Source organism: Somniosus microcephalus, chromosome 21 (genome assembly GCF_052327205.1).
Source record: "Somniosus microcephalus isolate GS21.2 chromosome 21, FLI_Smic_1.0, whole genome shotgun sequence".
NCBI classification, from domain to species: Eukaryota; Metazoa; Chordata; class Chondrichthyes; order Squaliformes; family Somniosidae; genus Somniosus; species Somniosus microcephalus.
In genome coordinates this window covers 73,391,883-73,416,992 of record NC_141007.1, presented here as the reverse complement: position 1 = coordinate 73,416,992, position 25,110 = coordinate 73,391,883, and the positions used below count along the sequence as shown (strand labels likewise).

The 25,110-nt window shown below is 43.3% G+C and overlaps 2 protein-coding genes across 4 annotated transcripts in view; one reads left to right on the top strand and one right to left on the bottom strand.

Moving 5' to 3' along the window:
- LOC147102961 (sodium-coupled monocarboxylate transporter 1-like) overlaps nt 1–22,015 on the top strand; it is an 83,267-nt gene extending 61,252 nt beyond the window's left edge. Inside the window, exons 15-18 of one of the 3 annotated variants that reach the window (XM_085963945.1) lie at nt 5,091–5,194; nt 7,397–7,497; nt 13,330–13,398; nt 19,945–22,015. In XM_085963945.1, the coding sequence (XP_085820071.1) occupies nt 5,091–5,194; nt 7,397–7,497; nt 13,330–13,398; nt 19,945–19,980 (310 nt within the window). In that variant the 3' untranslated portion in view covers nt 19,981–22,015. The remainder of the gene's footprint in view (nt 1–5,090; nt 5,195–7,396; nt 7,498–13,329; nt 13,399–19,944) is intronic. The other 2 variants (XM_085963946.1, XR_015073163.1) reach the window with 2 other exon arrangements.
- LOC147102960 (sterile alpha motif domain-containing protein 9-like) overlaps nt 14,097–25,110 on the bottom strand; it is a 35,292-nt gene continuing 24,278 nt past the window's right edge. Inside the window, exon 3 of the transcript XR_015073162.1 lies at nt 14,097–15,401. The gene's annotated coding sequence lies outside the window, so the exon portion shown is untranslated. The remainder of the gene's footprint in view (nt 15,402–25,110) is intronic.

Genomic DNA, 25,110 nt, shown 5'->3' with positions numbered 1-25,110 from the left:
ATGACACCAAATTGGGGGGGGAATAGTCAATACTGAGGAGGGCTGCGACAAATTGCAAGAAGATATTAATAAACTTGCAGAATGGACACATAATTGGCAAATTAATTTCAACACAGATAAATGTGAGGTCCTACATTTTGATAAGAAAAATAAGAAGGTCACTTATTACTTGGAAAATAAGAATATAAGTGAGCAAAGGGAGCTCGGAGTTCAAATGCACAAATCACTAAAAAGTAGCGATGCAGGTTAATAAGGTCATTTAAAAAAGCAAACCAAGCACTGGGGTTTATTTCCAGAGGGATAAAATTGAAAAGTAGTGAAGTTATGCTAAACTTGTATCGAACCTTCGTCAGACCACATTTGGAGTACTGCACACAATTCTGGTTACCATATTATAAAAAGGATGTCGAGGCACTGGAGAGGATGTAAAAAAGATTTACAAGGATGATACCAGAAATGTGAGGTTATACCTATCAGGAAAGGATGAACAGGCTGGGTCTCTTTTCTCTTGAAAAGAGAAAGCTGAGGGGTGACCGAATAGAGGTCTTTAAAATTATAAAAGGTTTTGATAGAGTGGATACAGAGAGAATGTTTCCACTTGTGGGGAAGAGCATAACTAGAGGCCATCAATATAAGATAGTCACCAAGAAATCAAATAGGGAATTCAGAAGAAACTTCTTTACCCAGAGAGTGGTGAGAATGCAGAACTCACTACCACAGGGAGTGGTTGAAGCGAATAGTATAGATGCATTTAAGGGGAGGTTAGATAGGTATGTGAGGCAGAAGGGAATAGAAAGTTATGCTGATAGTTAGATGAGGAAAGACGGGAGGAGGCTCGAGTGGAGCATAAACACTGGCATGGACTGGTTGGACCGAATGGCCTGTTTCTGTGCCGTATATCTTATGTAATATGTAATCCCCCCATGGCCGCTCATCTCATCTCTGTAATCTCCTCCAGCCCCACAACCCCCGAAGATATCTGCGCTCCTCTAATTCTGCCCTTTTGAGCATCTCTGATTCTAATCGCTCAACCATTGGTGGCCGTGCCTTCTGTTGCCAAGGCCCTAAGCTCTGGAATTCCCTCCCTAAACCTCTCCGCCCCTCTACCTCTTTCCTCCTTTAAGACGCTCCTTAAAACCTACCTCTTTGTCCAAGCTTTTGGTCATCTGCCCTAATTTCTCCTTGTATAGCTCAGTGTCAAATTTTTTGTCTTATAATACTCCTGTGAAGCGCCTTGGGACATTTTACTACATTAAAGGTGCTATATAAATACATATTGTTGTTGTTGTAAAGAGTGAGAATAGTTTAAAATGCTGGCCTGATTGAGTATGCCCACAGGTGCAGAAAACTATTTCAGGAGTCAAAGGACGTCTCTATTCACAAAAAATCTACAGCAATAAATCAATGATATTCAATTAACACATGGGTGCCTAATTTTAGTCTTTTTGTGCCCGGTTTTTCGGCAGGCATGAGGCAGTAGTGAGACCAAAATCTCAATGGTAAACTTACCGCCATCTTCCTGTCCGCTGTTAGAGAGGGCCCTGAAATAGGTGGCCAAGGCTGCTGCCAGAAACGGACTGGGGCCTCATTATGCTACACAGCGGGGTCCTGTGATGTCAGTAGGACCTCAACTTCATTAGTAAGATACAACAAGGAAAGATTTATTGGAGGCTGTAAATCAGTGCATGTTAAAATTAGGAGTGGAGTGGAAAAAACTGGCGAGTGTGACCACCAATGGAAGCCCAGATCTGACAGGAAAATATGTTGGATCATGAACCTGTATCCTGTCCATTAGCATGTTAATGAGTGTTGTTATTTTTATTTAGTGTGGAAACGACACGAAGGATTTTTTATACAGTAAATGCCATAACAAATTTTAATGGTAGCAGTTGTTAACACAATTAATTTTATGTGTGCGGTTCTCAACAGCTCACCAAAACTTGTTAAGTGGCCCTCCAGCCCAAATAATTGCCCACCCCTGGTCTAGAACAGGCTGACGGACATGATTAAGAGGGAGTGAGGGGGATCAGGGGACAAAGGTGATCAGGGTGGGGGTGGGAGCCCGAGGTAAGGGAGGCCTACCTCCAAGTTCCCCTCCAAGTCACAAACCATCCTGACTTGGAAGTATATCGCCATTCCTTCATCGTCGCTGGGTCAAAATCCTGGAACTCCCTCCCTAACAGCACTGTGGGTGTACCCTCACCGCATGGACTGCAGCGGTTCAAGAAGGCAGCTCACCACCACCTTCTCAAGGGCAACTAGGGATGGGCAATAAATGCTGGCCTTGCCAGCAACGCCCACATCCCATGAATGAATTTTTTAAAAGGCCCACGGCTTCTTTGTGAGGCCCAGAGAAGCAGTCCTGCCCCTCCTGGCCCACAAGGTCGCTTAAAAAAATTACACTTACCTGTCTGGGGCTCTTCTGGCCCACAATCCACCTCCTGGCAGGTTAGGCCTAAAGGGGAAGACGTCACTGCTCTCCCGCTCAGGCATCGGACTAAAATAATAGATTGGATCCCAATGATGTCATTGGGCCTCGATCTGCATATTTAAAGAGGACTCCACCAACTTGCGACGGGTGTCCTGCTCGCATGCTCAGAGAGCAGGCTAACCGAGACATGGCAGGAAGCATAAGAACACAAGAAATAGGAGTAGGAGTAGGCCATTTGGCCCTTTGCGCCTGCTCCGCCATTCAATGAGATCATAGCTGATCTGCCTCAACTCCATTCACCGGCCCTATCGCCATATCCCTTGATGCCCTTACTAGTCAGAAATCTATCAACTTCTGTTTTAAATATACCCAATGACTGAACCTCCACAACCCTCTGGGATAGAGAATTCCAAAGATTCACCACTCTCTGTGTGAAGAAATTTCTTCTCATCTCAGTCCTGAATGGCCGACCCTTTATCTTGAGGCTGTGGCCCCTGGTTCTAGACTCCCCAGCCAAGGGAAACATTCTCCCAGCATCCACCCTATCAAGCCCTGTAATAAATTTGTATGTTTCAATAAGATCCCCTCTCATTCTTCTGAATTCAAGAGAATACAGGCCTAGTTTACTCAATCTCTTCTCATATGACAGTCCCACCATCCCAGGAATCAATCTCGTGAACCTTCGTTGCACTCCCTCTATGGCAAGTATATCCTTCCTTAGGTAAGGAGACCAAAATTGGACACAGTACTCCAGGTGTGGTCTCACCAAGGCCCTATATAATTGGAGTAAGACTTCTTTACTCCTGTACTCAAATCTTCTTGTAATGAAGGCTAGCATACCATTTGCCTTCCTAATGGCTTGCTGCACCTGCACATTCACTTTCAGTGACTCATGTACAAGGACACCCAGGTCCCTTTGAGCACCTGCATTCTCCAATTTTTTACCATTTAGGAAATACTCTGACTTTCTGTTTTTTCTACCAAAGTGGATAACTTCACATTTATCCACATTATTTTCCATCTGCCATGTTCTCACCCACTCACTGAGCCTGTTGAGATCCCCTTGAAGCCTCTTCACAACTGACACTGCCACCTAGCTTTGTGCCACCTAGCTTTGTACCATCAGCAAATTTGGAAATGTTACATTTAGTCCCCTCATCCAAATCATTGATATAGATTGTGAATAGCCCAAGCACCAATTCTTGCGGTACCCCACTAGTCACAGCCTGCCATCCTGAAAAAGACCCGTTTATCCCTACTCTTTATTTTCTGTCTGTTAACCAATTCTCAATCCATGCTAGTATATTACCCCCATTCCATGTGCCCTAATTTTGTTCACCAACCTCTTGTGTGGGACCTTATCGAAGGCCTTCTGAAAATCCAAATACACCACATCTACCGGTTCCCCTTTGTCTACTCCACTAGTTACATCCTCAAAGAACTCCAATAGGTTTGTTAAACAGGATTTCCCTTTCATAAATCTATGTTGACTCTGCCCAATCTTATTATTAGTTTCTAAGTGCCCAGTTATTGCATCCTTTATAATAGATTCCAGCATTTTCCCAACTACTGATGTGAGGCTAACAGATCTGTAGTTCCCCGTTTTCTCTCTCCCTCCTTTCTTAAATAGCGGGGTTACATTTGCTATCCTCCAATCTGCAGAAACTGTTCCAGAATCTATAGAATTTGGAAGATGACAACCAATGCGTCCACTATCCCAATGGCCACCTCTTTCAAAACCCTAGGCTGTAGGTCATCCGGTCCTTGGATTTATCGACTTTTAGTCCCATTAATTTTGCTAGTACTGTTGTTTTACTAATAATAATTTCTTTAGGTTCCTCATTATCGCCACACCCTTGGTTTTATTGTATTTCTGGGAGATTTTTTGTGTCTTCCTCCGTGAAGAAACAAAGTATTTATTTAATTTCTCTGCCATTTCCTCATTCCCCATTATAAATTCTTCCGTCTCTGACTGTAAAGGACCTACATTTACCTTCGCCAGTCTTTTCCTTTTCACATATCTATAGAAGCTTTTACAATCCATTTTTATATTTTTCGCTAGTTTGTGCTCATATTCCATTTTCCCTTCCTTTATCAATTTCTTGGTCCCCCTTTGCTGATTTCTAAAAAGATTCCAATCCTCAGGCTGACCGCTTTTTCTGGCAACTTTATAAGCTTCCTCCTTTGACTTAATATTAGCTTTAATTTCTTTTGTTAGCCATGGTTGGATCACTTTTCCTTTTGGCTTTTTATGCCCTAGAAGAATATATGTTTGTTGCAAATTATGCATTATTTCCTTGAGCATTATTTTCTTGAATGTTAGCCATTGTATATCCACCTTCATACCCTTTAGTGTAGTCTCCCAATCTACCATGGCCAACTTGTCCCTCATACGCTCTGTTTAGATTGAAGACCTTAGTTTCAGATTGGACTACATCACTCTCAAACTTTAATGTAAAATTCAAGCCAGCTGGATCGGAGGGGGTAAGTCATTCCCCTCATTTTAAGTGGCCCCCACCCTCGACATGGTTTCCGCCAAGTTTGGGGGGGGGGGGGAAGGGGAGTTAAAATCCTCAGAACTTTGTTTTTGTAATAACTTAATAAACCAAATATACAATATAGAATGTCTATTATCAGTAACTTTTTAAATATATTTTAGGGCCAGCATAATGGAAAATATCTGCTCCTTATCCTATGGATACTACACACCATTTGGTTGCCTGACTACAGTTATAATAGGTTTGCTAGTCAGTATGGTTACTGGTAAGTAAAGTAAAATGATAATATAATTTACAGTAGAAGCTGGGGTGTTAGTCTTGTTGGTTGGTGTTAGTTGGGCGTTAGTCTTGGTCAATGCATTTATTATTCACGTGACTCTTCTGTTTTATAAAGTGCATCCACTTTGTACACCGCATTTAAAGACCCTTACTGCACAGTTCACAGTTTTGACAGTTCATTCTCTAAGAGGCTGGTGTACAGGTAAGAAGCCATTTAGTGCAGTGGAGATTGTGAGATAGTTTAACCTGTTGACCTATACTAAGTGAAACTCAATCTGTTATGTGGCTTGGTTCGATTTAGATGGGGGCGGTACACTGGCATTGCTCTGCTACCAGTTTAATATGGATTTTTTTAAAAATTATCAATTGTCTAAAATGTTAAAATATATATTAAAATCTCTTCCTTGTGGGAAAATAGTTTCACTTACAATGGCAATATGGAGCCTTTCTTTCAAACACTTCAGTAAAATTTACATGGCAAAAAGCACTTTGAGGTTATATTTCTTTCTGTACAAATTGAGAAATTTTAATACTTCAATGCAAATGTACAACTTCCTTTGCTGAATTATTAGATTTTTGTGGCATGGATCTATAAAATCTTATTAGAGCTGATGAAGGGCTCATGGGGTTGGGGCTAATATATTAGCACAGATAAAGGATTGCTTAACAGACAGAAAACAGAGAGTAGGAATAAATGGGTCATTTTCGGGTTGGCAGGCTGTAACTAGTGGGATGCCGCAAGGATCAGTGCTTCAGCCTCAGCTATTTACAATCTATATCAATGACTTGGATGAAGGGACCGAGTGCAATGTATCCAAGTTTGCTGATGATACAAAGCTAGGTGGAAAAGTAAGCTGTGAGGAGGATGCTAAGAGCCTGCAAAGGGATATAGACAGGTTAAGTGAGTGGGCAATAAGGTGGCAGATGGAGTATAATGTGGGGAAATCTGAGGTTATTCACTTTGGTAGGAAGAAGAGAAAAACAGAATATTTTTTAAATGGTGAGAAACTATTAAATGTTGGTGTTCAGAGAGATTTAGGTGTCCTAGTACAAGGAACACAGAGAGTTAGCATGCTGGTACAGCAAGCAATTAGGAAGGCAAATGGCATGTTGGCCTTTATTGCTAGAGAGTTGGAGTATAAGAGTAAGAAGTCTTGCTACAATTGTACAGGGCTCTGGTGAGACCACACCTGGAGTACTGTGCACAGTTTTGGTCTCCTTATTTAAGGAAGGATGTACTTGCCTTGGAGGCGGTGCAACGAAGGTTCACTAGATTGATTCCTGGGATGAGAGGGCTGTCCTATGAGGAGAGATTGAGTAGATTGGGCCTATACTCTCTGGAGTTTAGAAGAATGAAAGGTGATCTCCTTGAAACATAAGATTCTGAAGGGGATTGACAGGATAAATGCTCAGAGATTGTTTCCCCTGGCTGGAGAGTCTAGAACTGGGGAGGGGGGCGGGTGGTCACAGTCTCAGGATAAGGGGTCGGCCTTTTAATCACAGAATCACAGAAACCCCACAGTGCAGATAGAGGCCATTTCGGCCCATCGAGCCTGCACCGACACATATCCCACCCGATCCCCGTAACCCCTACACCAACACATATCCCACCCTATCCCCGTAACCCCACGTATTTAATCCCCCTAACACTAAGGGTCAATTTATCATAGCCAATCAACCTAACCCGCACATCTTTGGACTGTGGGAGGAAACCGGAGCACCCGGAGGAAACCCACGCAAACACGGGGAGAATGTGCAAACTCCACACAGACAGTCACCCGAGGCCGGATTTGAACCCGGGTCCCTGGCGCTGTGAGGCAACAGTGCTACTCAGAGGGTTGTGAATCTTTGGAATTCTCTGCCCCAAAGGGCTGTGGATGCTGAATCATTGAGTATATTCAAGACAGAGATAGATAGATTTTTGGATTCCAGAGGAATCAAGGGATATGGGGATAGGGCAGGAAAGTGGAGTTGAAATTGAAGATCAGCCATGATCTTATTGAATGGCAGAGCAGACTCGAGGGGCCGTATGGCCTACTCCCGCTCCTAATTCTTATGTTCTTATTCAGACATTTATGAATATTTTGGGAATAATATTTTGTCCAAAAGTTAGAAACTTTAATCTCGTCTTTGATGCAGTTAGTTCAGTGTGGTACCTTCATTAATAACCTGATTCTCTTTAACACAGGAGGAGCTAAGGATGTAGATAAAGCTCTCATTGCTCCTATATTTCATACCATTCACAAGTTCATCTTCAAAAAGGAACCAGCTGCACCATTACCTGAATCAGTAAGATGACTATATTTAAATGGACCTCCAATGGATCATTAGATTTGAATTTAATAGCGTGGCCATTTAAACATATTAACATGATCAAACTGCCTAACTTTATAGCAGCCACTTGTAGCCACTTGCATTATCTGTGGACATGGGTCCTGTGCATTTCAGCCAGCAAGAGTTTATTCCTTCAGTGAACCTGATTTTAAACCTGAAGCTACCATAACAAAAAGGAACAAAGCCAATACAATACCTCATAGACAAATTGACTTCATTTTTCTCATGTTTCTAGGACTCCATATGCTTTGTTTGCAGCTTTAGGTTATAGCTTTGGCTCAGTGGGTAGCAATCTCGCCTCTGAGTCAGAAGGTTCTGGCAACAAGTCCCACTTCAGAGACTTGAGCACATAAATCTAGGCTGACACTCGAGTGCAGTGCTGAGGGTATTCTGCACTATCGGAGGTGCCACCTTTCAGATGAGATGTTAAACCTGGGACCTGTCTGTCCTTACAGGCAGATGTAAAAGATCCCATAGCACTTTTCCAAGAGCAGGAAGTTCTCCCAGTTTCCAGGCCAGTATTTATCCCTCAACCAACACCACCAAAAATATATTATCTGGTCATTTATCTCATTGCTGTTTGTGGATCTTGCTGTGTGCATATTGGCTGCCATGTTTTCCTACATTACAAGTGACTACACTTCAAAAAGTACTTCATTATCTGTAAAGCGCATTGGAACATCCTGAGGTTGTGGGAGGCGCTATATAGGTCCAAGTTTGTTCTTTTTTTTCTAGCTTTATCAAATTGCATTTCCACTTTTAAAGATTTTGTATATCTAAACCCTGAAGTCCCTCTGCTCCTCTACTCATTTTAAAGTTTTAACATTTAATGTACATATCTTTTTTTCATTCTACCTTCCAAAATGTATTACCTCACACTTCTCTGCATTAAATTTCATCAGACATCTATCAACCTGTCAATATCCTCATTTACAGTCCTCTTCACAGTTAACCACACTCTATTTTTTTGTCATCTGCAAAAGTTAACATTGGCCCAGAAATTCGGGTCTCCACGGGTGAGTACGCACGGGGTACTCACCCGTAGGCCCAATGGAAGTGCCGGTTTCCTGCATGCACTGCGCGGGAAACCGGCACTTCCGTTCCCCTGAAAGGGGTTCAGAAGTCGAACGCGTGCGCGGGAGAGGCTGCGCGTGCGCATCGAACTTACGTTTTCTTTGCAGGTTTTCCCGGGAGGGTAAGTCTGCAGAATTTACACAAGGTAAGTGGTGAATTAATTAAAATTAAAACATTTTTCTCACAGGTTTATTATTTTTAAATACTTTAAAGAAAGATAAGTTTATTTTTAGCCCCGTTAGAAAATAAAATTATTTTTTTCAAAAAATTTTAATTATTGTTTAAAATAGTTATTTCATGTAATTTATAGTTTATTTTAAAAATGTGATGTTTTAAAAAATTTATTTGAAGATTTAGTGATGTTTTGGGGCCGTAGTATTTATATGTAATACCCACTGGAAATGTTATGTACGCTAAGTATGGTTATCAATCTTTAACTTAGACACTGTATTATCATTGTTATAAATCCCTGGGTTAAAGTTGCCCATGTGAAGGTACGGCAAGAACTTTTAAGGACACAATGTGACTAAGAGCAGACTTTCCATAATTCTGCACCAGTATCAACTGTTGCAGACAGTGAGGCTGCGCAGTCTCCAGGCAGAAACCCCAGGAGGAAGGGGTGGAGTCGGGTTTTTCGAGCGGGAAACGCGAGCGACTGGAAGAAAAGAGGGCAGGAGCTCTGAAAAAAGGGCTCAGGAGGCAAATGGCTGCCGCATCCCGTCCCGGGCTTCCAAACTTGGCCGCCGCCCTTCGTATTAGTAGCTCTGCATCCAGAACTCAAAGTGGGATTCAGTGATCGTGAAGAGAATTCAACGAAGGGGTTCGGAGTCGTAAGTCTTGCAGACATTATACATACCATGAGCTCCAACTTAAGCGCGCCAACGAAAGAGTGCACTCGAATTTGGACACAGGGACAGATTCTCCTTTGAATCCATGTAAATGGAGAATGTATGTTTATTATGTCTAGATTCATTCTAATGTATGCAAATGTCTAATTTAGGTCATTGACCTGTAATCTTCTTATACTGTCTGACGTTAAAACTATAAAGTAAGATAATTAGAATTAAGCCATTGTAGTAGTGATCTCCTTACTGGACTATAGAATACTGTCTACAACAGAGACCACATCTCACATATATCTAGAGAACCGTGAAGGGGTTACAATAAGTTTTGACAGCTCTTTCTGTCAAACTTATGAATGGAGCATTCCCTGCTCCGATTGGCTTTCCATTGGCCACGTGATCCCAGGGGACGCATCGAACTAACTGCGCCCCTGGGATATGCAAGCACTGTGCACCGGCAGTTGGAGCAGGCCCAGGATCGGAATTCCACGGGGGCCCACAACTCAACGGCCGGCGTGCTAGGTAAATGCAGGTCGGAGGCTTACACCCGCGGGAAGCCCCCGACCCGAATTTCTGGGCCATTGTCTCCCTAGACCCAAGTCTAGATCATATATATAGCGAAAAGCAACAGTCCCTGTACTCACTCCTGTGGGACACCACAGTTCACATCCCTCCAGTGTGAAAAACATTGATTAAGTACAACTCTAAGGATTTCTGTTCTTTAACCAAATTCCTATCCATGCTGCTGTTGTGTATTTTGAATGTGTATTAGAATTGTCCACAGGGGATACCGTAGTTGTGATTTGCAATGCACTATGGGAAATGTAGTGCATTGACTGAAGAAGCACATTGTAAATAAAATGGCCGTTAACTAAACTCTCCACCCCGGAGTCATTCTTAATTGTTATATAGATAAGGGTATAAAACCCCTTGAGACACAGTATAAAACCCCTTGAGACACAACAAAGAACTGGCGACGAGGACGACGGACTTGCGCATCACTTTGCACTGGAATCGGCGATGTTTAAAGTAAGAAGTTCCTGTCTTTTCTTAATGGCAGTTTAGGGCTGATGCAATCGCCTCGTAAAGGTGGCGGTTTGGGTGTTACACAAATCAGAAGGGGGAGAGTAATGATACAGTGAAACGAAGGGGAGAAAAAGGACTGTGAAAAACAAACGAAGTGGAGGAAAAAGGATTGTAAAAAAAAAAAAAAAAAAAATTGGCTATGCTAACCGGAGCGTTTGGACCATTTGATGAAACGGCGGAGCAATGGAGAGCTTATACAGAGCGTTTCGGATTTTTCATGACTGCAAATGGCATTAAAGATGACCTGAAAGTGGCGACGTTCCTCAGTGTGATCGGAGCAAAAACATTTGGCTTGTTATGGAGTTTGATGCACCCGGATAAGCCCGGCGCTAAGACATATGATCAGATTGTGGACGTTTTGGAAACACATTTCGCACCCAAGCCGCTGCTGATTGCCGAGAGGTTCAGGTTTCACCAACGAAACCAAGGGGAGGGTGAGTCCACAGCCGAATATGTTGCAGTGCTAAAGAAGCTAACTGAGCATTGTGAGTTTGGTGCAACTCTAAATGACACTGTCCGTGATAGGTTTGTGTGTGGATTAAGATGTGAAGCAACACAGAAGTGCCTGCTCACGACTGACAAACTGACGCTTAAATCAGCAGTGGAGCTCGCTGTGTCTATGGAGTTAGCAGCTAAAGATGCACAGCTGTTGGGGGCTGCTACGAGAGTGCACAGGGTAGCAGCTACACCGGATAAGCATGCAAGGGGCGCCAGAGAGTGTTACAGATGTGAGAGGTCAGGTCATCAGCCATCTGACTGCTGGTGTAAAGACCTGACCTGTCGGAAATGCGAAAAGCAAGGACACATTGAACATGTGTGTAAAGGGCAAAGCAAACAATCCTACACAGAGACACACAAAAACAAACAAGGAAATTCACCTTGCTGGCTGGACCAGTGGAAGGAGCGATGTTCCTGGTCGCGGTGGACTCCCATTCCAAATGGCCGGAGGTTGCAGTAATGTCCACTACCACTACGGAGAAAACCATCGAGACTCAGAGAGATGTTCGGGCGATTTGGTCTGCCGGAGCAGATCGTAACCGACAATGGAACACAGTTCACATCCCAGGAGATGGAGGAGTTCCTCAAGAGCAATGGAATCCAGCACACATTCTCCGCGCCTTATCATCCATCCACAAATGGATTGGTGGAGAGATTTGTCAGAACGCTGAAACGTGCGTTGAAAGCTGCAAGAAGTGATGCTCCTCTAAAGCAGCGCCTGAATGCTTTCTTGCTAAAATACCGAAACACGCCTCATGCTACGACAGGAGCATCTCCTGCTTACCTACTCATGGGAAGGCAGCTACGGACACGCCTTGACCTGCTGAGGCCAACGTCCACAGAAGCAGTGGTGCACGCCAATCAGCAGGATCAAGTCAGCAGACGAGCTCAGAGGTCCAAAGAACGACACTTTGTGGTGGGGGACAAAGTCCTCGCGCGTAACTACACCACCCCGGAGCGGTGGGTCCCGGCTACGGTCATTCAAAAGACGGGCCCCGTTTCATACCGAGTCCGCACCGGAGACGACCGAACATGGAGATGGCATGTAGACCAGTTACTGCCAAGACAGTCGCCACAGGTAACCCAAGAAACAGAGGATCAAGGACCTGCTGGGGGCTCCAGCAGAGACTGGTCATCCGACCCTGAGACGGTGGCACCATCCACTCTTGTGCCATCGAGGGAGGAAGCTATGCCTGCAGGGTCATGGGAGAGCCAGCCAGAGCCTGCTCCTGAGATTAGGCGTTACCCCCAAAGAGAAAGGCAGCCTCCGGATCGCCTTAGTTACAGTTAGTGCTAACCTGTGTGCATGGGGCAGAATAATCCCCAGGGTTAGCGGAATGTAGAGGCAGTCTACCCTCTCTTCCAAAGTTATAGTCATTTTCAGTTATTCTGTTTTGTGGACATTCTATTTTAAGGGGGAGGAAATATGTTGTGTATTTTGAATGTGTATTAGAATTGTCCACAGGGGATACCGTAGTTGTGATTTGCAATGCACTATGGGAAACGTAGTGCATTGACTGAAGAAGCACATTGTAAATAAAATGGCTGTTAACTAAACTCTCCACCCCGGAGTCCTTCTTAATTGTTATATAGATAAGGGTATAAAACCCCTTGAGACACAGTATAAAACCCCTTGAGACACAACAGCTGCAACACTCCTTTTCATGTGATTCTTCTTCTTATCAACAAGCTTCTTATGCAACACCTTATCAAACACCTTTTGAAAATCCATAAACATTACATCCACTGTATTTCCTCCATCAATACACTGTTATTTCCTCAAAGAACTCGCTACATTTCCAGTGCTTTAGCGGAATCTTCAATGACTATTGCCACCCCTCCTCATTTTTTCCTATTCCATTCCTCCTGAAGCTCTGCTCTAGGGTAAACCATGTCTCAGTTAATTCTATTATATCGCACCCCCCACCCCATTGTAATTTGTTCCTTTAGTTCTCCAATTTTATTCAGAATACTTTGTGCATTTATGTACCTACAATTCAAACTTGTCTTTCTTTTGCAATCTTACTCTTTATTCCCTCCTTCTCCTGATTTCCCTATCATTTTCTTTTTTTTTAAATCTTGCCTATATCCCTTGCCCCTTTTGCTTTCCTCTTCTAAGTCTTTTTCCTGATCAATTTCTAACCTATAGACACTTATCTAAATGTTAGTTATTCAGCGCTCCAAACTTCCTTCTATAACTGTGATCGTTTTTCTGGTTCCCAGATCAGAATTGTTGAAGGGATTGGGGAAAGGCTGAGTAACGCTGATTGTAATTCTCTTTCCACAGGGCATACGATTATTAGAAACTACTCCTGAAAAAAATTTCAGTCCTGGTCACCATCCTTCCAGTTCACAGGTAAAATGACACAATTTACTTGTACTAAATTTCTTTAATTCTGTTTTAATTTGTAATCGGGAAAGAAATGGGTGTGACAACTTTTTTGTGAATGTTTATGGTGTAACTTCCGCCATTGAAAAATCCTGGTGCATCCTTGGCCTGGAAAAAGGTTGCACCTCTGACCCTGGGCAACTTTCCATTTTAAGGGGGTTTCCTGGCGTTTGCCAGAGAGTCCCCCTGGAGGGGGCAGAGTTTGGATGCCACAGACCTTGGACACCTGCCACAGTGTTGCATGGCTGCCAGCCTCTTTGCCAGTCAGAAAACTTTGAATTTTGTTTCATGAAATGTCTTTTAATATGGGGAGAAGGCAGGGACAGGGTACTGAATTTGGATGATCAGCCATGATCTCATTGAATGGCGGAGCAGGCTCGAGGGGCCGAATGGCCTACTCCTGCTCCTATCTTCTATGTTTCTAAGCACCATAGGATCACGGGGGCTTGCTGGCCCTTTAAATTTTAATTGCTCCTTCACCGCCCGCAGCAATGCTGGACACCAGAAACAAATAGGCAAGTCTTGCCTTCAGTGTTGCTGCGGTGCAAACAGTGAACATATTTCCATCATTTGCATAGCATCACAACACATCTGCCTATATAATGACAGACATATTGTACATCTCCCCACCCTCCTCCCAATTCCAGTGGGAAATACAAAAAGTAGCAAGAAGCCGGCAGAGTTACTCTTGAAAAATGTTCTCAAGGCCATATTGTCTCGGAAACACACGTACACTGTCGATAGGTATCTGTTGGTAAAGGCTGTAAAGAAAAATGATACACTGACTATTCATTGAAAGTATTCAGTCAGTATGAATTTATCAAGTTTGGGGTGCATCGCAAGTAGATTTCACATTTTTCAAAACAGTTTATTTTAATCCCTGTATAAATCATTGGTGAGGTTACATTTGGGATACTGTGCGTGGCTTAGATATATTTCACTAATATGTTGAAGACAGTTTACAAGTGAGCAATACAGGTTATTCTTGTGCCTTAAAATTCAGAATTCAGCCCTTTAAATATTGGCATACTAAGCCTAATGTATTTCAATGAAATTCCATTATTGGCTATTTTAATGGAGACACTAACCTGTTTAAGACAAGTGGATTAATACCTCTGTTAAAAATAGCAGAGAAAGAAAATTCATAACGAGCAAATAATTGAAGAGCTACATTTCAAAGTATTGGACTGAAGAAAATTTTGAGGATAGGTTGACACAACTGAAGTTGATCTTACTGAAGAAAAAAAAATTGAGAGGATGTGGTCTGATTTTTAAATGCTGAAAGCTATGGACAGGTTATGTCATTTACTTGTGGACACAAGTACGAAATCAGCAAGTGTCAAGCAACACTATAGAGTAGAAGGAATTGAATCCCCACAAAGTGGTAAAGATGTGGAATTGTCTCCATCAAAAGCAAATTTTGCTCGGTTCATTAAATCCTTTCAGAAGCGGGACAAGCACTTGGTTATGAAATAAATTGAAAGTTACCGGAATAGATATGGACATAGATGATCAGTACTGTGCAGAACATGGAGTCCAGTTCTGACCATAAGAATAGAATCTGTGGAAAATCTATGGTAAAATGTTAACAAAAGTTGAAAACCCAGATATCCAGACCATGATGGGAAAGGGATTCCTACCTGTTTTTATCATTTGATTCATTGAGTTAGATGACTCAAATGTAGGCCAGGAGTGAACCCTCCTGCTTTCAGTATCAATTGAATTCAGTCTGCTCCAATGTAACATCATTACTAGTGCTTAAATGGATTGAAGTAAGTTAAAACCAGGATCTGAAAATTCATTTGATGGGGCCATATAAAATCACATTTTTCAACATATTGAGCTTTGTTTTTCCAGGATCATTTGAAACAAAAAGCAAAATGAAGTCAGCCCATAGTAAGCTGGCACCAGCAGACTAGTGTTGTGCTGTTTGTAAGGCTTTAGAAGTGACCAAGAATGATTTGCATGATCTGGAAACAAAGACAGAGAATGTTATTGCATTTGAAAGGTTATTCCTACAAACTACTGTCAATGTTTAATTTATAATATTATTGTATTTTTAAAAATAAGGAACATTTTCACTCAAATTCGCCAGGCTAACAATATAACTAACTTGTAATGGGAACTACAAGCACTAGATTTCCCATCCACTGGGTATGAATGGGAGGGATTAGGTGATCTCTTTGCCACACACCTCCATTAAGTTCGGCACGGGCTCGACGGGCCGAATGGCCTCCTTCTGTGCTGTAACCTTGCTATGATTCTAAGTCTGCAAGTGCAACCTGAGCTCCCTGTCGCTTGCCACTTCAATTCTCAGTCCCCTTCCCACTCTGACCACTCTGTCTTTGGTCTTCTATACTGTTCCAGTGAAGTTCAATGCAATGTTGAGGAACAGCACCTCATCTTCCTACTAGGCACCTTGCAGCCCGCTGGCTTTAATATTGAGTTTAATAACTTCAGACCTTAACAATAGTTCCCATTTTCTCTCCGGCACTAGGCGCTGGCGATGTAGGATGGGTGTTTCCAGAGATATGGGGAGGCTTACAGGTTGGTGTTGGTGCTCGGGCCTCCCACCCCTACGTCCAAACGCTGGGCTGGTGGGAAGATTTCCATCCATGATGTCAACCTATTTCTTCCACAGACTCCTAGGTTGCTGGAGCCTGGCTCGACCCCTGCCAATTGCCAATTCTCCTCCCGCAATCCCTCCCCGGACCGGCCCCTCGCTTCTGAGGCCTACTTGCCCGCAGCCAGCCAGCCTCTCACGCTGGCTGGCTGTGGGCAGGAATCTGAGGCCTCACATTCAAATCAGGCCCTGCCGTTAGTCGGCAGGGCCTGCGGGAAACCTGGCCTCTCAACCCATCTACCTGAGGAAATTCTGGCCTAGCTCTTTTCACACTTTGGCCTAGAAATTGTGGAACGTTGGAAACCTGCCGGTAACATTGGCAGCCAAGGCTAACAGCTGCTGACCGAGAGAGCACAGGCAGGACCGGCATTTTGGTCTGCCTGCTCATTATCATCAGCATGGCGGTGATTTTCTAGGGCAACGTGCTCTTTGTGGCACTAATCTCAGAAGGAGGCCAAAGGTCGCCTCTGTCTCCCGCTCGCAGTGTAGGGGAATGGGGAAGAAAGGAGCGACCCGAACAGTTGCCGTATGCGCTCCAAAATGATTCGCTGCCACCTGGTATTTGTCGATTTTTTTTGTTTGGTTATGATATGAATGGAGATAAACGACTGTAGGTCCCGCATTGGACTCATCAGTCACCGGAGAACTCATTTTTAATGTGGAAGCAAGTCATCCTCGGTTCCAAGAGACTGCCTAAGAAGAAGCAGCAGATAAAAGAGATCTTATCGGAGATCATCTTCAATCATTGCAATGGATTCACCCATTGATTTATTGACCTGCAAACACTGTAGGCCTCCTGGAAAGCTGCCAGAAAATTCAACCCCCCCCCCTCCCCCACCACTGATGGGCAAAAAATGGAGAATAAAAGAAGAACCTTGGCAAAGGAGGCGTTTGAAGTTCCAGCGTCCATCCTCACAAGTCCTGCCAGACTCCTCATGGCCGTTAACGCAGCTGAAAGACCTTTTAGCGGCAGCACTCACTGGCATGATTTAGCGTGGGCGGCAAGGCGAATGTTGAGCTGGCGTGAACTGCGCGTTGCACGCCGACTTATGTCACACTCCACCTCACTAAAATACTCACGCCGATATCAGTTAACGGCAGCGCTGACGAAATGCCCAAAAAGGCGGCCAGCTCAGTACCTGCCACCAGCTGGCGGAATTGCGCCAGCCGCCGTTTTTGCGCCATTTCATGGCACGAACGGATGGCGCAAATCACTAGGCCTTAGGTTCTCATAAATCTTGTATTTCTTTGATTTCTCTGCATTTTGTCTCCTGAGCCTATCACTTCTGCCCTTTAAACATTTCCTGATCCAAATTAGCACTTTATAGGTCATTCTATGTGGGAGAAATTTGGCATGTTAGTGCCTCCCGTTAGCGCCTGGGAGGGGGGCGCTAATGGGTTTGTGGCGGGGTGGGGTGAATCCAACACTACATGCGACATTCACCCGGGATTTAGCACTGGCTCTAACAGTTAGCACCAAGGCCTTTAGCGGCTGCCAGATCGTGACATCAGTGCGTTTGGAATGCCCCGTTAACAGCCAAGATGCAAAATTGACGTTTGCCCCCTGCCTTAGCACCTGGCGTGAACAACGGCAGGAAGAGGAGGCATGATTTAGTCGGATGGCCGCTGAAGGGATCAACACCTGGTTTCAATTTTAGTGACCAATCAATGCTGCCTTCTCAGGTTCACATAGCGAAACAGCTGGTTTCAGTGAGTTAAACATTTGTTACTTTCAGGAGTGTCCTGCCTGCTACAAATTTGTCTGTTGCATTCTGCTAAGATTTAGAAGTCCGACACTTGGTTACATTAATGGGGGCTGTACTGGCACTCGACCTCGCCCTCCAGCATCAACATCAGAGGCAGAGACAAACATTGGAAAATATGGCCAGAGGGAGGAGGGGCAACAGGGCTCTCAACAGGAGGCCTTACCCTCCCAGGGTATTCCGGAAGGACTTCTCCTACATAAATATAACTGAGGAGCAGTGTCTTGGAAGGCTCCGCTTCAGCAAGGAGGTGGTCACAGAACTCTGCCACTTCTTGCAGCCAGACCTCGAGCCTCAGATCAGGACCACCACGGTGGCAGTTAAGGTCACCATCGCCCTCAATTTCTACGCCAGCGGATCCTTCCAGTCTACAGCAGGAGACATAGCTAACATCTCACAGTTCGCCGTCCACTGCTACATCCGGGAGGTCACAGAGGCTCTCTACAGAAGGAGAAGGGACTACATTTCCTTCCCCATCACCAGAGAGAAGCAGGACGAGCATGCATGCGGCTTTGCCAGGATAGCGGGCTTCCCCACGGTACAGGATGCCATTGATGCACCCACATCGCTTTGCGGGCACCGCATAACAATCCTCAGGTGTTCGGTAACCACAAAGGCTACTACTCACTTAATGTCCAATTGGTGTGCGCCCAAAGACAGCAAACCCTCACCGTCAATGCCCGCTATCCTGGCAGCAGCCACGATACCTTCATCCTGCACAAGACCAGTGTGCCAGCACTCTTCCAGCCACCACATCAAGCTCGCAGCTGGCTGGTTGATGACAAGGGCTATCTGCTCTCCACTTGGCTCCCGACTCCCCTCCGCAACCCCAACACTGCTGCCCAGCACTCATATAATGAGAGCCATTCTGCCACCAGGAACATCATTGAGCAGACCATCGGGGTGCTCAAGCAATGGTTCCGCTGCCTTGACCGCTCGGGAGGAGCCCTCCAGTACTCGGCTGAGTGGGTGTCCCATTTCGCCATGTTGTGTTGTATGCTGCACAACTTGGCCATCATGAAGGCCCAGCCATTGCCACCAGGCATAGCGGGACTGCCTCAGGAACAGGAGGAGAAGGAACAGCAGCGAGGGAGGAGGCAGCCACTCAATCGGCCTTCTGGAAGGGCGGTCCATGACCGCCTCATCAGACTGCGGTTCCAATAAATCCTACCCCACATCCCGGTTGCTCACCACATCCCCATCATTCCATCCATTTTGCATGCCATATCACAGCGCAAAGCTGAAATGAGAGACAGCACAAATTCTGCAAAATTCAATTAATAAATTTATCAACATTCAGTAAACAGTAAATTGTAATGGAGAAATATGACACTTCACAAATATAAAAATTAGCTTTTCAGGGCCAGAATGTTTGTTTAGCAGTCAATACACTGTAAAAACCCCAGTTACATCTATTCCAACAATGCTTAACATTTAATGGAGTATTTAACGTCGATATTACCATGGCAAAGCCCAAGTTTTCATCAGTTCAACTGATTTCACTGATTGCCAGCTACAGGGAGTTCCACAGCGCAGCCTGTGGCGGAGCAGTGAATGACTGACTGCAACTTCAGGATTTCCGCGTTTAGATGTGCATGTGCTAAATCCTGAAGTTGCAATTAGTTTCAGAGGGGTAATGACTGCGACGCTGACAGTTTGCTGTCATTGCCCACTGCAAATTCTGGGCCTATATGTCATTCATTTGGCTGCTATTTTAAAGGGCAGTTAATAAGCGGTAAAGCCTTATTTAAAATAGCAAAGAAATGTTGTATGTGCATGTGAAGTGTTTGAATACTAATATCACAAATTCTCATTTCTAATCCATAGTGACTTCCACTGAGAATGTAGTGTTAATCAATCACCTTAATATTATCAAACTAGATTCAAGGCTGAAATCTGAGTGTGAATATTCTGGCATTAGTACTAAATTTCCATTTTATTCACTTTAAGTTGATCTTGTTATGCCTGTTTGTAAAGGAAAAGAATATAAATTCTTGTGGCGATATTAACCTGCCACAGTATTTCAGTGGTATTGATTATCTCATATTGCTCACATTAAAAGCCCATTAATGTATTTTTCATAGGAACTACATTTTTAATGATGTCCATTTATCTCAATTTATACAGAATGAAAAGCCTCTTACACCAGCTCCTGGTAACTGAATAAGTATTGAAACTATGAATGACAGTTAAAGATTGAAGTTACGCCAAAACAATTAAGGTGCAAGATGTGGAATTTGCTTTGACATGCTTCTTGTTAGAGTAATGCTAGATATCTACAAATTGAATTAGAACGAAAGGGAGAAACTCTCTCTCATTGAATTAGTAGAAAATGAATTTGGTGATTTTTAGATTCACAATGATGTAAAACTTGCTTTGTATTGGTCAAAAACGTTCCCAAAATGCTGCTGCAATGTTCTACATGCACACAAGATCAAAGACGCCTTTTTGTAATATAATTTCTGGGCTTTTTGTTTTAACCATGTCAGGTTCTCATTCCTGCGTTGCAGGTGTAGATTGCAATATTGCATTGTCCCTGTTACAGATATAAATAAGACAGCGTAAACCTTAAGTGAAACAGTGGCTCTTCAAGTAGCACGGTGATATCATGGAGCTTCAAACAAAATAATGTGTATTCAATTACAGCAAGTGTTAGAATCTACATCTGTTGAAATTAATCACCTACAGTCTTATTTTTACTTCTTTGTGATACCTGTATAACTAAAAATCAATTATGTGTTGTACGATTGATTTATGCCACGTAATATAACCTGTACTAGCAATGTGTTTCTATACAACCAACTTCAAATTATCTCAAACTTGCAGTAATGACATAACAATGAATTGATAATAGGGAGGTCAGTTAGTGTCCTTGCTGATAGAGTGCTGGTGCAATCCTCTACGTGAAATAACTCATCACATGAAAGCAGTAGGTGAGGCTGCAGCCGTGTCAAGTAGAACATAGGCTCCAGCAAAATAAACCCACTTTTATCACTTGGGTTCTCCTTTCGCAGTCTACACAATGGTTAGCTGAAATTGGCAAAATCAGTATTAATGTAGTTAAAACAAATGATTTTAAAAACAGGAATCTAATGATGGAATGAAAGTAGAGAACACTGAGCTCCGTTCTTGTATCTTGCCACGACCTGAACCCTTCAGTGAGATTGCTGCTTTACAGCCACTTACAAGTGTCCATTAGTCTGCATATGATTCAGTTGTTAGAAAAGATTTCGGAAGATTTATGTAATTAATGACACATTGTGTAATTAACAGGGTTTTGAATGAAGGAAACTCTTATTGATTCTTATGGTTGGTGCAATTTTGAAAGAGAATATAACAATACGTGGCAAGAATTGAAATTATAAATAATGACAGATTTTGACCTTTGATGAACAGGGTAAGATTTAAAAAGATGAAATAAAGATTCTATGGAATTGGTGCAGTAAATGCCAAAATTAATGTATTGAATTCTTTAAAAACTAGTTATAATTCAGTCCTAAGGTTGAAGCCCCGTAACAGTTTTACACGAGTATAATCATTTCAGAAGTGCTTACAAGATCACAGGCTGAAACTAATAAATGTTTCTGCTCGTTACAAAGCTAACCAAATACACAACCAATGTGGTAAAGAATAGATTTTAACTGATCTTACCAAATGTAATGTTGTACCACAATACCAGCTGCAAAAACAGTTTATCACCATCACAAATAATGTAAGATTGGGCTGTCAATTGAGAGGCAAATTCTGGTGCTTAGAGTACTGTATATTGTTATCACGAAATTGGCTTTACTTTCAGTCTGATGTATGTCCATTTCTCTAATTTAATACACCAGGACTACTAGAGGTCAATCTTTAATCCAGTTTCTCCAAGGCTCTTTAGTTAAAAATTGGAAATAGATTTCAAGTTCTGAGAGAGGAGATGCTGGAGAGACCAAGGGAGGAGTTGAAGAAATATTTTAGTGCAAGACCCAGCTGATCTAGCTATCAAATAGAATTGGATGAGTACAGTGAATGACAAATTTAAACCTAAAGGTGGCCCCCTACTGGGATGTTGAAATGTCTATCCCAATTTGATTGTCATTTCCAATCTAGTATCAGCTTTGTGTTTTGATTTGAACAGTTGTTTGAACTTGCTCTTAAATGTATTGTGCAAAAATCAATAACCACAATCTTGCAAATAAATAGTAGTGTAAGCATGCTTGCGTCTTATTACTCTTTAGGAGATGAAAGGTGATTTGTGTATGCAATTTAGAAAAAGAGTAATTATGTTGTTTTTCTAAATATCCTTTGTTTAAAAGCAATGAAATGTCACATCAACAACCCGACAACAACTGTATTTATACAGCGCCTTGAATGTAGAAAAAATATCCCAAGGAAAAAATGAATGCTGAGCCAAAGAAGGAGCTACTGGGAGGGGTGACCAATGGCTTGGACAAAGAGGTGGGTTTTAAGGGGGGGGTCTTAAAAGAGGAGAGACAGGTGGAGGGGTTTAGGGAGGGAATTCCAGAGTGGGACCGAGGTGGTTGAAGTAACAGCTGTCAATGACGGGGCGAAGGAAGGGAGGGAATCTAATGCAATAGTTTATGCCATTTTCCAGGATTTCCACAACGCTTTCCAACATGTGTTTATAAACATCACCTTGAATGATAAACTGTTAATCACTAGTGCACTGTTTAAAGGATGTAAAAATTTTTAAAAGCTGGAAATCTGAACAGCAAATGTTGGGAATACACAGCAGGTCAGTCAGCGTCTGAGAGAAAGTTAAAGAATTGAATGAGCTGTAAACTGCTTAATAGAAAACTGTCAGATGATATAAAAGATCACCTTGGTGAGGAAGTGGAAAGCCATTAAAAGAACAAATACCTAAAACAGTGAAATTGCATGGCAGGAGGCCAAAAGATGAAAAAAAGTGGGAAATTGAAGAAAGAAAAAGGCCTTGCATGCAGACTGCCCAGGAGAAGAGACCTCCCCAAGAGACCAACATAGCCTGGTTGCACTTTGCAGAGGAGGGCACAAGCAGGGATGTTGTCAGGAGGACCTGGCTGCAGTGGCGCAAACCTTTCAATGATCTCAGTAGATCGCGTAACGTTACTGCAAAACCACACTCAACCTCATCCTCCTGTGCCACTCATTACATCCCCATCACTCTGCCTTACCTACCCTTCTCCTGCACATCCTTACTCACACCAACTTACCTTGCACCTCCACCCATCCCTCTCTATCTATGTTATCAGCTGTGGCTCAGTGGGTAGCACACTTGCCTCTGAGTCAGAAGGTTGTGGGTTCAAGTCCCACTCCAGAGACTTGAGCACAAAAATCTAAGCTGACACTGCAGTGCAGAGGGAGTCTTTCGGGTGAGACGTTAAACCGAGGCCCTGTCTGATCTTTCAGGTGGATGTAAAAGATCCCATGGCACTATTTCGAAGAAGAGCCGGGGAGTTATCCCTGGTATCCTGGCCAATATTTATCCTTCAACCAACATAACAAAAACAGATTCTCTGGTCATTATCACATTGCTGTTTATGGGAGCTTGCTGTGTGCAGATTGGCTGCTGCGTTTCCCACATTACAACAGTGACTACACTCCAATAGTACTTCATTGGCTGTCCATTTGAGATGTCCGGTGGTCGTGAAAGGTGCTATATAAATGCAAGTTTTTTTTTATCACTTCCCCATCTCACTAGCCACCCCTCACACTCATCCTCATCCTAGTCCAATCATACCAACTAACAACACAAGGGTAGGCACTTGGATGTTTTAGCAAATGATCGTGTAAACTTTCTGTTAATGTGTTGTCAAGCATTGAAATCCTCATTCTCACCACTTTGTCTTCTTGGACAGATTTGTATGCACCTTTGAAAGTGTGTTAGTGAGTTCCAGTGAATGGAGAGACATAACGTCCACCCCCGCCCCCACAATGGTGATGAGTGTGAAAGGAATGGCTTAGACATTGTAGAGATGCTTTATGGTGCTGGTGTGGGGTGGTGGCAACCTGGTGCATCATGTGGCAGCCAGGGTGTACAGTGTTAAGTGAAGCAAATCCGGACATGGTGAAGCCATCACTGGCATCCCGGGCAGCAATGTGCACGGATGATGATAGCCTGTGTCCAGTGCAGCATCAGCTGATTGCAGAGAAGGCTGGTGTGAATGTTGGTGCTACTGATGTGCCTGGTGGTGCTAGTGTTGGGGCTGATCATGTTGGGATTCTGAGGACCAAGGTGAGATTTTTTTCAAGGGCACCAATGCTGATGGAATAGATGGCAGATGAGGTTGAGATGACAGAAGTAATCTGTCAATGTTGAGATAGGTTGTTCCAAGGAGGTGACAGTGGATAGAGAGATTACTCCAAACACTTCAAAAGTGCTTAAAGCTCAAAAGTGTGTTCCAAATTATTAATGCTCCAGCTTCTAAGATTGGGAAGTGAACAGTTGTGAAATGGTAGGTTTTAGACCACTTTTGCAGCTTCCACCTATTCACAGCAATCCAGTCATTGAGAACCCAACATACTTACCTGACGTGATAGCCGCACTCCGGGAACCTCGTTGAAAACCTGGTAAAATGGTAAGTACATGGGGAAATGGTTCTTAGCTACTCTTTAATAAGCTTTAAACTATCTAAATTGGCTGACCCGCCGCTTGGTGTCGGGTCCGTTCAGGGATGACAGACCCGACACTTGTAAAATTGACAAGGAGGCAGGTTTACAGCAGGATACCGACCCGCTGTCAATCTTTGTGATTTTGACAGCGAACCCGCCTCCAAGCCCGCACTCTGAGCGCCGGCAAAATTCAGCCCCATGTCTCAGTAATCCCTATTATGTCCGGTTCCTCGCAACACATGATTGCCTCCAGCTCCCCTGTTTTATTACAGACACTGTGTGCATTGCTGTACAGACAGTTTAACTCATTTTTAATAGGATTTCCTTTCACTTTATGTTTAATCATCTTTTTAGACTCCTGTTCTATAACTCTATTTATTCCCTTGCCATCAATGTCCTCCCTTACTTTATTCTTTCCTATGATCTCTTTTCCTGTTTTGTTTATAATTAGGCTGGTTACGTTTCTTGTAGATTCCTCCCCACATCTTACTAGTTTAAAGCCTTTGCCACCTCCCTATTTACCCTTCCCGCTAGGACATGGGTCCCATCCCGGTTCAGGTGGAGCCCGCCCATCGGTACAGCTCCTTCCTGTCCCAGAACTGGTGCCAGTGTCCCATGAAAAGGAACCAGTCTTTCCCACACCAGCCCTTTAGCCACGTGTTAATTCTCCTGATCTGTCTGCTTCTATACCAATTTGCA